The 16725-nt window shown below is 40.7% G+C and overlaps 1 protein-coding gene and 1 long non-coding RNA gene across 3 annotated transcripts; one reads left to right on the forward strand and one right to left on the reverse strand.

The window, feature by feature from the left end:
* Positions 1-43: 43 nt before the first annotated feature.
* On the forward strand, positions 44-11366 carry LOC102075690 (uncharacterized). Of its 2 annotated transcripts, none has more exons than XR_266453.2 (2): positions 44-277; positions 9111-11366. It is a non-coding gene; the product is annotated as an uncharacterized LOC102075690 (long non-coding RNA). The 2 variants fall into 2 exon arrangements; XR_266452.3 differs by lacking the exon at positions 44-277 and adding an exon at positions 2389-2485.
* psma6l (proteasome 20S subunit alpha 6, like) lies at positions 10892-16586 on the reverse strand. The gene is made up of 7 exons (XM_003449304.5): positions 16448-16586; positions 15838-15932; positions 14681-14762; positions 14359-14514; positions 13991-14169; positions 11696-11790; positions 10892-11407 (listed from the first exon to the last, which is right to left on the reverse strand). Exons 1-7 carry the CDS (start codon positions 16521-16523, stop codon positions 11350-11352), a joined length of 741 nt encoding a protein of 246 aa, XP_003449352.1. The 5' UTR covers positions 16524-16586; the 3' UTR covers positions 10892-11349.
* Positions 16587-16725: the final 139 nt, after the last annotated feature.

Genomic DNA, 16725 nt, shown 5'->3' on the forward strand with positions numbered 1-16725 from the left:
CACACACACACACACACACACACAGACTCATGTAGCTACAGCCCAAACTGTATAAGGGGTTTATCTAGCTCTGTAAAGCCAAAGCAGGAGATATAAAGACACACACAGAGCCACAGAGAGTATTTTACCGGCGTGTTTGAACGTTTCCAAATCTCAGAATAAAATGTCTTCACCTGCTGAGGTGTGTGTGGCTGTCTCAGTGTGTGGGAGGCCTTCATGTGTGCGCGCTGTTCACAGTTTGGATACGGTGGACTCTTCGGTTGCTTACCACATCCAGGTACGCCTGTTTGTTTGTTTGTCTAGCTGTTATTGTCGGTTGTTGTTGCTGGGGTAGTTTATACAAAGCTAACTGCTAGCAGGATAGCTAAATGAGCTAACTGTGGGGAGTCCGGGGACAAGACTGTCTCGAGACCTCCAGCTGACAAGAAAAAAAACCGGCGTGAATAGCGAGACCTCAGATGCGCGTCAGGGCGCGAGCGCAGCAGTGCTGTGCACGCGCATTCTCCTCGCACCTGCCCTCAGAGTCTTAAGTACATTTTTTTTTACATGTTATATGTTATAAGATAACGGAAAATACATTGTTTTTTTCCTTTTTTATGTTAAAAACGTTTTTTGTTATGAGCAGTAGAATTTGATAAGCTTATAATAGGAGAAATAACTTCATTTAATCAGTAGTTTCTTAGTTGAAAATATACGCGAGTATATGAAACAAAAGCATAAAGAGCCTGTATTGTATGCTAAATGACGCATTTGCATTTGGGACTGTATTAGGCAATAAAGCATAGCTGTAAAACATTAGTATATAGTTATTTTTAGTTATTGTACATTTATTTTGAAATGGAAAAGCTGTTCTACATTAGACTCTTAGGTTCCTAATAAGATAATAAATATAGATTTTTTTTTTTAATCGTCATTAGGTTGTACCCTAAATGCTGCACCAGATTTAAAGAAAAAAAGTTCCAAAGCTGCGGCATCCATTGTTTTAGAAAATAAGACAAGCATTATGAAAGCATTAGGAAGTTGACTCATTTATTCAGAATTATTTAGTACAGTCAAGTCCAAGTTATTTGCTTTGTGATTTTTACTCATTTTTGTGCTCTTGAATGTGCATAAAAAGATAAGCCCTCCCTAAGATACAGGCCTAGGTACCAGTCTAAATATTAATGCTCTCATTCAAAGCGGCGGATTTTACTGTTGCATGACAAGTTATGTTTTCTGGGTTGTTTGTTTTGGAAATTGTTCCATGATGCTGGTGGTTTGGACGCACTAGGACCCAGAGTAGAAGCAAATTAAGGGCAACCATCACATAAGAGGCTTAGTGCATCTAATCTATACTCACACACACACACACACACACACACACACACACACACACACAGGGAGGCACAGTATTTCGTAAACATCCCATTTTGAAACAAGCACGCATACATGTCCCACAGGCAAACACTGCCATTGTATTTTCATTTAGTTTTCATTTTCTCCAAACTCTTTTATTCCCTTGTTGACCTTAACTGCCATCCCACTTTGTTAGAGAACATTTGCCCATATGCTCCACTATTTCTCTCATCCCTTTTTCATTAGCGAACGCCCTTCAATAAACTAAGAAGCTGAGAGCAAACTCATCCATTCTGGACAGCTATAGTTTAAAAAAAAGAAAAAGAAAAATACTCAGATATGAAATCCTCCTCATCTGTGTGCTCAGTGCTGCTCAGATGGATGTCTGAATGTTTTAATAATTCCAAAGGATAAAAAAAGGATTTCAAACTGGAATTGAAATGAAGTTTCACTCAGTCATTGCTCATGAAATGTTCACGAGGCTTTTTTACTGACAGAAAATTAACTTTATTTTGCAGCTAGCCCTTTTTTCTGAATCCTCCCATGCTAAAACAGCTGAAAGACAATTTTCTCTTCTGTTTACTACCAATCCTTCACTTTGTGTGTGTGTGTTTGTGTGTGTGTGTGTGTGTGGGGGGGGGGGGGGGGGGGGGGGGGGGGGGTGATGGATATGAAAGAAGCTGTTTTTGTGCAATTTGCAACACGGCAAAGACCAAAAACCATCAAATTCAAAAAGGCCTAAAACACACATACACATGATTTACATGCACAAAACCTCCACACACACACACACACACACACACACACACACACACACATTTCCCCCAGCTGTTAAATACTCTGACATCATATTGTTCGATACACAGCGTATTTTTGTATGTCTGTGTACACTCTGTGTGCTTATAGTGTGCATGTGTGTGTGTGTGAGACAATTACACACACATACACACGCGCGCACAGAGTTCAGCCGATTTATCATAATATGCTTTATCTGAAAAGTAAGTATCTTACCTCGGGATAAAGGGAGGAAAGAGGGGTTTGTGGCCAGATTGACAGAGGAAGGGTGGATGGAGAGAACTGAGCGCTCACTGCACTGGAACGCAGAGCCTGGACCTTCACTTCTGTGGCTGGATTGATCAGTTTTGATAAGGTAAATGAACATTATAGGAAGTTGCTGTTGTGAGAGAGAAAAGGCCACAGTGGTGTTTGTGTGTCTGTGAGGGTGAGACCGACCAGGCTGACACAAACGAGAAGGTAAGAATGCGATGGTTACCTTGAGTGACTGGTGGAGGAAAAAAAGTCTATAACTGGAGGAAACTTAGGGCGGATGGGGTGGAGAAGAAGGAAGAAAGGAAGAGTTGACTAGAATGGTGATAAAACGGGGCAGAAAAAAGTGGAAGAACAGAGAGAGAGAGAGGCAGATGGAGGGGGAGCATGGGAGGGGCGTTGTGACAGACCCAATCTGAGCTTTCTCAGGGTCCCGCTGTCAGCGCTGTGCCACCTCTCATGTTTTTCAGTATACAAGTTGGCCTATTCATATAGAAAGTCATTCACAGACGACACATGTTCATACTACATCTGTTGTAGGAGTTTGTATGTAGCTATGAATGCTGTTGTTGGAGTGAATGTATTGAGGTCAGTGCTAACTCCTCATTTAACTCATGTAAGAATTACTCTGCATGAGCCCAGGTCAGACCATGTGTCTCTCTCTCTGATAGTGCTTACATTTCATATATGTACAGTTGTGTGTAGGTTACACTGAATAGTCCTGCTGTTACAGTGCTTTTGCACACTGTTAGTGTATACGTATGCATATGCATGGGCTTGCGTGAGCGCGTCCTTTGAGAAGGATTTGGGTTACCAGCAGTCTGTCATGGGTCTAGGCTGTTAACACTTATACAATGCGATGCATATATAAACATATACACACTCAAAAAATATAGACCAGGGCTGGATGCTTAATTTACTTGCACTTTGGTGGCTATGTATATATGGATACATATAAGCTACTTTAAAGATTCTCAGCTGCAGCTCTAACAAATTTTATGCAGCAAAAACTTATCATATTTATAGTTGGTGGTCTCTTCTGTGATATATTGCATGTTTGGAAACCTTTGAAAAATGGTTGCACATGAATTTTTTTATGGTAAATACAGCCTAGAAGAAACTAATATTTTCTTATTTATATTTATGAAATTTTAAAAAAGAAATGCAAACCTATTTCCGTGATTCTAAAATGCCTTTTATTCACGCTATCAGCTTTTATCAACTGCAAGCAAAGACTTTTTTTCACATTTTTTTCCATGTTCATGATACGGTCACATGAGGCCTCGTTCTTGAATAGAGTCGTGGCTATCAGGCTGATGAATGATTTTAGCGAGTGTTTTAATTAACCCCTGAATGCCTAGTGTAAACTAGTGTAGCTAGTGTAAACTTGGATAAACTTCAATAAATTACACAAAAAATTTCTAAGCAACAAAATGCACCCCCCCCCCCAAAAAAAAATACACAAATAAATAATTATTTGCATCCTGCAGCAAATAGAATAAAAATGAAAACTTGTGCACTTATGCAAATTAATGTTGCTGTACAATTAATATTATAATTTTAAAAAATGAATTTTCAGTTTCAGGGTTCAGCTTGTAAAGTGTTAAAGTGTTGGTTTTATTACCATGAGTGTTATGTGGAAAGTCATTTTATGAGATGAGATTAATGTAATTATACATAATGTATGATATGCGTGACGTCAGTCGTTGCAGGATGCAGTCCTGCTGAGAGTTTTTTTTTAAAGAAGCTGTTGGTGCTGCACTCCAACCTCCTTTGGGTTCCATGTGGAGGCACAAAGTGTGTGTATGACAGAAGAAGGAGGATCAGTCTGACTATGAGTTCATCTGTAAATAATGTCTGGCCAGCATCTTGATCAATTTCACAGACTGCAGACCCCCTGATGCGTGCATGTGTGTGTCCTGATGTCTTCTCTGGTAGACAGATCTCTAATCAACTGCAGACAGCAGCAGGTGGTGTGTGTGTGTGTGTGTGTGTGTGTGTGTGTGTGTGTGTGTGTGCAATACCAGCCATCACTTAACCCCCTCCCGATCGCTGTCTGAGGTTTTAGGGTGTTAACACCTGTTCATGCCGTCATACTCATACACTTGTAGTAGAAGCTGAGAAACTGCATACCAAAATATCACCAAACAATGTCAAAATATTCACTTTTAATACTGGAAGTGAATACAAATTGGGTAAATGCAATAAAAAGAAGAAAAAGTACACACACTCACACACACATATGCCCGAAATGCTGACTTGAACTAATTTAATTACATGTAAATTGTCCGTTTAATTTGCAAGTGCAATGTAAATTGCTACATTTAATAGGATCTGGTCAAATAAAATTTTACTTGATTGGTATACTTTTTTTTACTTGTTTAAATAAATAAACCTTTGATTTTTATACATTTCAGATGCATTTCATTCAAAATTCTTGCTTCATGTTTAGTGTGGTTGATGAAAAGGTAATTTGTATCATTCAAAATACAAATTATGTTATGGAATAAACAGAGTTCATAATGTTGACTGATTATTTGAGGTAACCTTTATAGCAAATCAAATACTTTTCATTTGCTTAAAGTTATTTATTATAAGTCATAAAAAATGTATGATGAAACTGTAAGAACCATGGAAAAAATGCTAATGTAAAAGCATTCACAGTGTTTAATTCAAATCAAAAGGCAGCCTGTGCTCTTCAGTTCAGTCTGCATTTATTTTTAACTATGTTAGCACTAATTCACAACAACAGCACCCTCAGAGCGCTTTATAATTGTATGATAAGGACTCAGGTTCGGACTCAAACTGCTCTCTGACCATATGGCATGTGGTTGCCTGCTGACTCACAGGTACTAAAGTAGTACCTGTTACCCATCTATTCTTAATTTAGACACAGCTTACACTAAGTTTTAAACCTAAGTTTATCATTTACACTATATGGACATGCTTTCTGTCTCCAGGGAAGTTATGTCCCCCAGATGTAACACACACACAGGCTTCAGCTAGTTAAAACAAAGCTCATATGTGCATTCATGCATGGCTTTATATGCTTTATGAAAAGACCGTGTGTGTGTGTCTTCTGATCATGTGTGTGTGTGCTGGTGTGGAGGAGAAGGGGGACATTATTGCAGCAGGTGGACAAAGGTGGGGTGAGTTGAGTGTGTGTGTGTGTGTGTGTGTGTGTGTGTGTGTGTGTGTGTAGCGTGGTACAGTAGCTTGAACCCCCACCCACCACCTGCAACACCACCAGCCCATATGGCAGTAGACAGTAGTAATAATCATGGAAGTGGAGCAACAGGCTCTGAGCCTCACTAATCCTCAGCCACACTCCGACACGTGCCACACTGATGCATACACCCACCCTATGGACACACACACACACACATACACACACTGAATGGTACTGAAGGTACCATTTATATATGCAATCATGCATACACACACACAGTCTCACAAATGCGTGTACTAACGAACAGAGCAGAGTAGAATTAAATGGAATGTTTATTGCTCTGTAGCAGGTGGATCTGCCACTGCTGCCTCAGTAGGTTGCCTCCTGGTTTATCTTGCTTCATTAAGAACACTGTGCCAAAATACACATAAACAAACACACACACATCTTGCATTTACAGAACATCTTTCTCTCTATCAACGCTGTTTTTACACTGCACATGGTTTCTGTTTAATCTCAGTTATGAAGCCATCGATTTCATGTTAATATTGTAACACATCACCACAGGAGCACAAAGAGTTCTTTCTGATCAGCAGAAAAGCACCTTGGCTACGTGCACGTCCAAAAGCACATGCACTCGGCACACAAATAGAGTCGCGCGCACTCACTCGGTACACATACACACACAGAAAACCTTTTACGTGTGACGCACAAGGAGACAGGGCGACAATGGCTCTCTTATTGTTAATTGGCTGTTTAATCCTGAGGAATGTGTGTGATTAGTACCCACCGGTGGGTCAGGATCTTGCTCAACACTCTTGTTCACAATGGACAGGCTGTAACAGAGATGTGGGAGTGAGCAGGCGCGCAAATGCACTCTTGTGCACACACACTCACACAGAAGGACAAAGGTGTGCACATAGTGGTCCATGAGTATCACAAAAAACACACACAAACACACAGACAATTGAGCATCAATACACGTGCAGATTGAGGGGGCCACAGTAGGACCCCATGCACTCTCACAAAGTACTGAAGTGACCACACATACACAGCAATCTACCCAGCATGCAACTCAGTGGCAAAGAAAAACCATAATTGTGATTTCAATCATATAGTACTGCTCATGCAAGGGACATACAATTTGCAGGCAACACAATATGGCTTGAAAGGATTTGTAGATGATTCAGTTCTTTGAAGATACATGTAGCTACACATTTGCATGTGTGTGTGTGTGTGTGTGTGTGTGCTGTTTTTTTTAACAATCACACCTTCACAACAATCACAGCAGAAAAGAAAGCCACCTCAGAAGAGCTGGAGGCTACATCATGAGCATTGTCTGATGGTCATGAGACTGACTCCATGCTAACCCATATTCTCTTTTACCTTCTTTTTGTCAGCAAAGTAAAGCACTTTTTTAATGCCATAATATTCAACACAAGTGTAGCTTTATATGTAAAAATTCACCCATTGTGTAAGTGTACTGGTAAGTGAGGTAAGCCACTGGTTACACTGAAATGCAACGTGTCCTTAACGTTGTTTGTTTCGGGGTCAAGATTCAGAGGACACTTAGAGCTCGCTACAGTGGCCTGCTTGTACCATGGGGTCCACTGTGCTGCTGCTGCTGCATATTTACAGGAGTGTAAAAAGGTTATGATGGACAGAAAGGAAGGGTTAATGGGACAGCCAAGACTGGTTACAGGTGGATTGTTGGGTCCTCTGTATGTGTGTGTGTGTGTGTGTGTGTGTGTGCGTCTGTACTTGCATGTGTGTGTTCTGTAGGAGGTCCAACCAGGCTGCATCACTGCTGACACACTGCTGCTGGCAAATCCAGCTTAGTGTGTCTAAAACAGGCCTACGAAATCTGCCACAGGGCACCTAATGCTAGGGCCGCTGTCACCCTCAATCACTCACACACACCTAATCCCCACGCTGTGACCCCCCCCCCCCCCCCCCCCCCCCCACACACACACACACACACACATGGCCAGTACTCTGGGCCCATTTAGCTTGGCAGGGACTCACAGTACCAGGAGACGCCAGCCACAGGGTCAACATTTCATATGGTGGGGGAGTGATGGGGGAAAAGGAAGGATAAATGCGAGGTAGAGGGGTATGAGCTGCAGGAGTTCAGGCATGGAGGTAAGAAACAGGTGGCATTAGCGCTTGAGGTATGGCCAGAACAGAGAGAGGAGCAGAACAGCTGTGAGGTGAAGGTGGCTGAGGAAAGAGAGGGTTATGGGGCTGCGAATACGAGAGAAGAAGTGGTGTGTTTGTAGGGATGAGAAAAAAAGGCACAGGGAAAAATGAAGGGTATGTGGTGAGGAGAGGACATGGGAAAAGATACTAAGGGGCGTCTGAGTACAAATCAATTTAAAAATTAAAAAGGCACCACTTTGCTAAATACACCATAGAATGGTTTGATAGTCTTGATAGCTGTGGTAGGACCTTAAGAGAAAAAAATAAATAAGCTGTTTATGAAAACACACACATATATAAATGAACTGTTTAATTATTCTTAAAGTTTTATAAAACATCCAGTATTCAGTAATACACCATAAGAAAATGAAAGGGGAGCGGTCTTATAGTTAATTGTATGTGGTGATATTTCTTTTCCATTACAAAGTCTTTGCTTTTTCAAATTTATAGATCCACTTCAGTCATGGAGTGATACAATTATTTTTTCTTTCCAATCCTGTAAATTTTCTGTCATGTCTCCTTTTCCCATAAAAAGCTTCACTTACATCTTCTAATGTAATTAATTTTAAAACGGCTTAAAATAAGACCTCCCTTTCCACCTTCCTCTGTCCTACTGTGTGGTAATCCTAAATTAATCTCAAGCACAGATTGGTCTTTTTCATTAAAGATATTTTGTTACTGCAGTTTGAAACTTAAATGAAGAGACCATTCACATTGCTGTTATATAACCCCTGTGCTTTTCCAGCTAGAGTTATAGACTGTATAGAAAAGATGGACAATGCTTCCAGCTCTGAAAAGTGACGTAGATCTGTTCTTTTAATAGCCAGAATGGGTGTGACTTGAGTCCAGCTGTGTAGAGGTCCAGGGGAGAACATCCCTTCAGTTTTCTTGCTATTTGATCTCAGTAAACACGTTTTAATTAGTTATTATCTCAATTGCTAGCTCCAAATCATATATTATATAACAAAATGTTTTTTGTGCTAATCACAGACTTAATTAAAGTAAAAAAAGGAGGATAAAGCAGGATATGCTTCACTGTGTTCGACAAGTTGCCAGCTAATCAGCGTGCTGTGGCTTCTCAGTCTGCTTTATGGTGGCCATGTCCATCTTTTGTATACAGTCTATGGCTGTAACAATCAATGTTTCTGCCAGAATAAAGTATCTAAAAACCAGGGACTGGAACATGTAAAGGTTCCAGTACTCCAGCTACTTTTGCAGTGTGGATCCACTAAGTATAGCTAGCATATCTATGACTTCAACACTTTTACTGGTGGAGACTTTTTCATGTCTGTGTGCATTTATGTAAACTCTGAACCTGCCAGTGCTGACAGCGTTCTTCTTTGTTTTTTTGTTTTTCCAGGTTCCTGTGCATGCAATGCCAGCAATGGGGGTTGAAGAGCCAGCTGGTTTTACCGGTTAAAATACTAAACTTGTGTTTTTGAAAAATTTACATGTGTATATACATATATATATATATATATATATATATGTATAGAATCTTTATGCTACACTGCAGCACTGTTCCCATCCTGTTGGCATGGGGTTAAAACAGGCCATAAGAGTTTATGTGCCAACACATATACCTTTATACACAATCTTATGTTATCTAAGAAGAACAGAAATGCTCCCATAAAGTAATTGGAGGCAAGACACTTAAAGCCTATCAATGCAACTTAGGACCGTGCTCCCTCCACTAGGAGCTTTAACAAGACTAGCGGGGCTTTTTGATGCTCTCAGTCTAAATCCTTAATGTGTCTGCAAACAAATTGAGAATCCAGTCTTTAAATATCCTTCTTCTCAGTCCTGGTCAGCTTTCAAATGACCTTAAAGTATTAATCTTATCTTTTAAATTTATTATCGGATGGCCATTGGTAAAGTTACATTATATAGCACCAGTTCACAACAGCAGTTATCTCTATGAGCTTTACACTGTAAGGTAAAGACCCTGAAATATCAGATGTAAATTCGGAACAACCCCCATGACCACTTGGTGACTGTGGGAAAGAAGAGACCTCAGCAGGCTGCAGGGCAGTTGGGGGGTGGTAAGGAAACACGACAGGACCGAGGAGTAAAGAGAGCCCATAAACAACAAACAAGATGAAACACAAAATACTGGAAACTGGTGCAGAATAAACATGTATATGATGTGTAACATCACATGGCTACCATAGAGATATTGCAACGGTACAGTATTTGTTTAAGACAATTTCAGGGCAGTGAATACTGTGAAACTACTTGGCAGGTAAGTAATAAATATTTTTGTTGTTGTCAATGAGAGAATTAGCATTATCAATAATGTAGGATCACAGTTTAACTTCTGTAAACTAACAGTATATTCATGTAATCTGCTTCTAATAATAAAGTAAAAGCATAAACACGCTGCTGTTCTCTGTCATTATAAGTGTTCATTTTAAGAGTGAATATGTGCGTGCGTGGCTGAGCACGAAAACACTTATCCTTTCAGATTGCCAGGTGACATTTTGTAAATGGTGGGTCACAGTGTGTGTTTCTGGTGGACTGACAAGACACACAACGAGGGACAAATAACAAAGTGGAAATGCACGATTGGCAGTGTGACACACATACAGACACGCAATCCCCAAAGACTTGGAAGTGTACTAGTTTACGAGAGTCAAAATAGATTTCTGTAAATAGAAAAGTACAAAGAAGAACAAATTCTGTTATGAAATACTCAGAGGCTGGACGCAGGCACACCACTGCCATCTAGTGGTCACAGGAAGAAACGCAGGACATTCAACAGTGAGTATCAGGCAGAGAAGCCACATACAAAAGAGCCTCATAAACTGTGATTGCTTTTAAAATTAAATCTGCTTTAGTTGCAGCTAACATAACTGAACACGTGAATGTTTCTAATGGCCTCATTACTCTACTTGTCGGTGCCCATCCAAATCCTGGATCCTCAGTTCTTGCTCATGAATACATCCAAATCCAGAATGACATGATTGATGGAATAAGGTGTGGATCTTTGACCACTCAAACACTGAAGTGACCTGTCACCTAAACAGACCTGATCAACAAGAATACCTGCACCTCGCTGAGATATGTGTACAAACTACAAGCCAAAATTAATACATCTCCTTAATCCATTCACGTTAAACCAACATACGACATTGCTCAGTCTTCTTTGCATTCAGTTTTATTGTGAGTTGCTTAAAAAGCATTAAGTATGACTCCCAGGGACAGTTTTATTATGATCTTTGGTGAGTGTTGTTATAAACATACAGTCCTAAAAATGCTGTATGATAAATATTATGCACAAACCAGCATCCAACAAAAGTTTAGCTAGTCGCTTTAGGTGCAAGATCAAAATTTAAAAATGGCATTACTACTCTATACAGAACTGTTTTAAAAAAGCCCACTGGAGATATGCATCCTATCACTATGTATCAAACATATATCGATCCTTTTTAGCACAGTTTCTTCATCGGGTGTGCTTGATTAATCTGTCTGGACATGCAGGTGACCGACTGTGTACAGTGTTGTGTACAGTGGAACAGCGTTGGTAAATTAGACTAAATCAAGCACACCGGCTATAGCAGACTATGATAAATCACAGACCGACGTTTGCAAGGGTGTCTCTACTCCCGCTCTGCTATGGCAACCAGGTGGGTTTCAATTTCTTCTTCAGGGAGTGTCCTGCCGGAAGGAGAGGAGGGAGGAAAAGTGGAAGAACAGAAGTCAGACATGGCCATGTAAAGTCCTTCAAAACAGAGAGATTCAAATCCTGTATGACTATCAGACTGACAAAAAAATAAAAAGCATCTGACAAACAATATGGATGGAATGAACCAAAACAACAAAGTAAACTCATATGTGCAATAAAAACACCTAAAATAATAAAGAAAGCTTTCTGTCAGGGTAAAAATCCAGAGCAGAACCGCAGTCATGACCCATGTGATGAAACCAGTGTGTGAACGAAGTTACCTGAACTTAGGTTTGTCTTTGGTCACTACGCCGATCTCCAGCTCACTAGCCTTGAAGTCCACTGACAGGACAGAGGACAGACAGGAAATGGCCAACTGGAAAGACAGGAAGGAAAATACAGAGAAAATCCTTCAGTCAGAACATTAAAGAGGATTTTCGGTCAGAGCGAAAGCAGAGTAGAACTTCACAGACTAACAAGGACAGAGGAGAGAAGGGCGAAAAGAAAATCTTGTTTCAGGTACGTTTTCCTACAACACAGGTGTATTGCAAGTCATTCAAAAGGTTTTAATAGTTTTGAGGAATGCTGGTTGATTCTCTGGCATTGGGGGATTTTCAGGCTTGGTTCAGTTTACACTTGGTTAACTGGCCTGACTCCAACATCATGAACAAAATCATTGTTTACACCTGCTTCTACAGTGTGTTCAGGTGATCACCAGTATCACTAGTATTCAGGTTTTTAAAGGCCAAGCCAGATTTGACGTTTAAACTACTCTAAATGTTGACACTGGCTGAACAAAAAGGGAGCAGGACAAAAGAAAAAGTTCCACCACATCTTCCCTCATGGCTCATTTTTCAAGGGACACATCAGGACACATGAGGGTTTACACTGCAAAAGATACAATATATGGACTAAAGTACAGGCCTACACATTATAACTACAAATTCTTCTTGGTCATGGAGAACCCAGGCCGTGAAGCTCCCAGTGCACACTTTTCTGTTGACGTTAATGTCAGAGAAGGTTTAAACCTCTACAGTTACTGAGTCAGGTTTGCGCCTCAGAACTCGGAGACCCCACTCTGTAACTTTCCATGGTCCTGCTATATGAAAGCTGAGTTGCTATGGTTTCTAGAAACATAAACTTTGATCTAATCATGGAATACCTAGGAGGGAAGAAATTTCTGCAGCGGTGGCATCCTGTTAATGTACCACACTCAAATTCTTTAACCTCTCGACAACGAGCCATTCTTTCACAAATGCTTGTAAAGGCAGACTGCATTGCTCGGTGCATGACTTTGTACACATGTGGCAATGGGACTGGCAATACTTGAATTCAAAGATTAAGAGGTGCGGCCCAACACTTTTGTCCATATAGTGTATGTCGTTAAATACGTCACAGACAACTCAGCAGGCAGTTTTAGCGATTGTCACACAAAGTGTCTAATGCCAACCACACACACACACTAGAAGACTTTGAAAACACTTCTGAAGCATCTAGAGTTGCTGTGTCTTGACTCAATGTTTGTAGTCAAAGATTGTAAGATTTTGCAAACGCTGGGAATTTTTTTCAGGGTTATTATTTCCAATTAACCAAATTGCCTTTGACATTGTCACACAATGCTGGACAACTGAGCATTAAACAGAAGGAGCTGCATACATAAGAAAACAGTAAAGACATAGCAACACATGGACATGCCACTGAGAATGAGACTGGAGGGAGAGAAGCTACTGGGTGTCAACCATGTTCATGAAAGTGATTTGCCTGAGCCATGACCAAAGACTTACGACTGAATCAAACGTGGGTGATTCCTATGGAATATGGAGATGACAACAACACCAACTTAAGGCAGCTCTGACTGAGACAATCGAGATGACAGAAAACTGCCAATATTTTGTCGTGACACGGGACATTTGTCTCTGACACTGATATTGCCTGAGAGTCATTTGGTGTCAGGCTAGTGATTCTTTACAGGTGAGATGACCTGAGACATGTAAGCAGGCTTCATGTTACTGCAAATGTCATACTTTATGAGGTAAGTTCAGAGTCACATGAATGGCAATCTGACACTGTTATAAGGACAGGCTGCTATGGTTCACTGTTTGCTCACAGGTCATCCTCTTGTAAATCATCTATATCTCAATCAGAGATACTGAAATCATACAACACCCTCTCCTCAACCACTGAGACGTTGATATTCTAACTAAGGTAAAAGGCCAAGTGCATCAGAGGCTGCTATTCTAGGAGGAATGAGCAGGTATAGGAAAAACAAATTCAACAATATATGATGATCTAATCCTAAGTGAGGCAGGTAACTTCAAGGCAGTGACTATACCAGTGATAAAGGCACAGATTTGACTTCTGCGGGATGTAGAAACATCCTGTATAGCGACAGACAGGAATCCAGTGCTTTATTCAGGGACACTGTTGATACACCTTGGCCTTTCTGTTGGAGGACAATCCTTTCGATTCCACCCAGCAGCTTTTACCACCACTGCATAACTCATCTATTCCACTAAAATTGTAGGCATCGCATTAACAATTCACAGAAAGTGTGTTTTCATCAGGCTTCACTTTACCTGCACTGTCCTGTCATGGGTCAGATCTGGCTTTTTCTTCAGCTTCTTCTCCAGGTAGCTGTTAGCCTCCGTCTGTTTGGCTCCAACCGCCGTGGCTCTGAAGCCACAGTAATAGCCTGCCGGGTCGCATTTATAAAGGACAGGACCGTGCTGGGGGTCAATGGCCACCATGATCATACCTGGGAGCACACGGGGACAACTTAAGACAGCCGTCCTTCAGATTGTGAACATTCAGTGCATGTGCAGTCAGTGTTTAATGACTGTTTGTGAGCTCTTATATGTGTTTTTAATGTGTGCCTTTTAACTATTAATTATATCTAAATATTAGCACAAATAAAATATAAAAATGTACGTAAGCGCCCACTTACAGCAGCCTAGAGGTCTCATTTCAGCATTCTGCGTGTACACCTGAGAGATATCAGCCAACCTGCGACACAACACGTCTGCCGTGATGTCATAACCAAATTTATACTTCCATTCTCCAGCTTCCACTCGGGCCCGGTGAACCTGGGAACGACTGTCAGCTGCACAGGAACAACAGGATTTGAGTGTAATTACACACAAAAAGAACATCAACACTTTAACTACACATACATCACATCTCATATTTATTCACTATTTATTATTTATGACAGCACAGCATACACATTATCAAAATGAAACGCATGCTGTTAAGTGATGAATACATACCATTGTGCCCGGTCATCACGCAGCCAATGCGAGGTGTTAGTTTGAACATGTTAGTCACAGTGGAAGAGTCCAGCAGCTTATCCTGCAGGAAAAATTATCCAGCTTTATAAATCTAGACACTGTAGTATTTCTCAAAGTAACAATTTAGACTCATGAAATGCATCTCAGATAGTTTTAAGTACTTAATTATACATTTGCACTCAAAAGTTTACATGGACTCATCATGAGCATAAATGTCAAGGTCATTTTGATCTTCTGATAATTTCCTTTTTCCTTTTTTTGTGATGTTCTTTTTCCAGGGTGAAATGATTATACAGCACACATGTTTAATTAATTAATTTAGGCTTTTCTCTAATTCACATAGGGTCAAATGTTTATACACGGGATCAATTATATACAGACACCCCCCACTAAGCATTGGTTAAATGTGCCTTAGCAAGCTGGACACTTTTGGTAGCCATCAAAAAGGTTCAGGTATAATTCTGGCTGGATATATGACCAGTCCTTCTGCTAGAATTGGTAGAGTTCATTTATTTTGGTTTTTTGGAACATCATCACATCTGAAGCATAGTCCACAAATTTTCAGCAAGGCTGAGGTTGGTTCTTTGGGTACTGGTACAACCACTTTTTAAGATGTACCAGTACCACTGGCAGCAAAATAGCCCAAGGACAATTTAAGACCACTACTATGCTTGACAGCTTATACAGTGAGTGCTCTTAGGTTTGAAAGCCGCAGCTTTACTCCTCTAACATACCTCTTGCCATTGTGGCCAAATAGCTCAATATTTGTCTCGTCTGCCATTAAAACCTTTCTCCAGAAGGCCCTTGTGGTCTCCGAAAGGCCCTACCTTTCGCCCTGTCATAGCTCCAGCCCTCCTGTAACCCTAAATTGGATAAATGAATGGGTCTCCTGGATCGTATCTGGATCCGTGCACACTCCCTAACATCCATAACTACAGTGACTAGACGCTGAAGCTGACACAGGAGAATAAAAATCATGCCAAAGGTGTGTTTGAGGCCCTATCACGTTATATACAGAGTATCTTATTCAAGCTTTTTGCTGACATGCTTTGAGTCATAAGTGGCCTCACTGTTTGGCTTCAGCTCACATCATGATCATCAGCATCATCAGTAGTGAGACGCGTTTGAGGTCTTACCGGAACTTTCTTTTGTGTGACCACCACCGAGGTGTCCTTACCCCGGATCCCAATTGAGGTCAACCCGCTCTGAGAGATGGCTTTGAAGGCATACTCTGCATCGCAGCACAAGACACATATGAGAAAAAATAACAACATAAACCTCGCCCTTTATTTTTTTATTCTGATTATTTAATTTATGAGGAGGAAGGCACCGAGTTTGCCCCCGCAACGTACAGCAAGATAGTTATGAAAACAACTTAGAGGAACTAATTTGTGTTATTTTCGGGATACTTCAAACACTAAAAGCAGATACAAAGAATAAAACTAACTCAAACTAACTACTAACTGTATGCAGTTATTCATATTGCAATTTAACTAGGTTATAAAAATTCAAGCTTGAGTAGCAACAGGTATAGCAACTAGTACGTGTTCAACTTGGACGCTAACCGTACTCCGCACCGAAACCAGCAGAGAAGCTAGCTACATTTGCTCCATCATGTTTTTGTAGTGTTGTTTCGATTAGCAGCAGCAGGTAGCTCACACCTGGTAATGACTGTGCTACTGCACTGTACACTAGGCATGGTCCGGGTTTGCTGTTAGCTAACACACAACAGAAAATGTCCCTTACCGACTTGGTAGAGGCGGCCCTCGGGTGAAAAAATGGTAATGTGTCGGTCAAAACCTGCGTTGGACCCGCGGGACATCTTCCTCCTCGTGACCTCAGGTGAACTTTACTCAATATGTCTATATGGGCACGCAAATAATCGATACTTCGTGTGTTTTTCAAGAGTCAGATAATAGGAAATGACATGCCTGTGCTACTGCCGTCAAAGCAGGCTAATGGAGTAACTTCCCCGACGGGATTTTTACTTTCTCTTTCAGTTTTTCGCTCAGAGCGGCTCCATG

Source organism: Oreochromis niloticus, linkage group LG14 (genome assembly GCF_001858045.2).
Source record: "Oreochromis niloticus isolate F11D_XX linkage group LG14, O_niloticus_UMD_NMBU, whole genome shotgun sequence".
In the NCBI taxonomy this organism is placed as follows: domain Eukaryota; kingdom Metazoa; phylum Chordata; class Actinopteri; order Cichliformes; family Cichlidae; genus Oreochromis; species Oreochromis niloticus.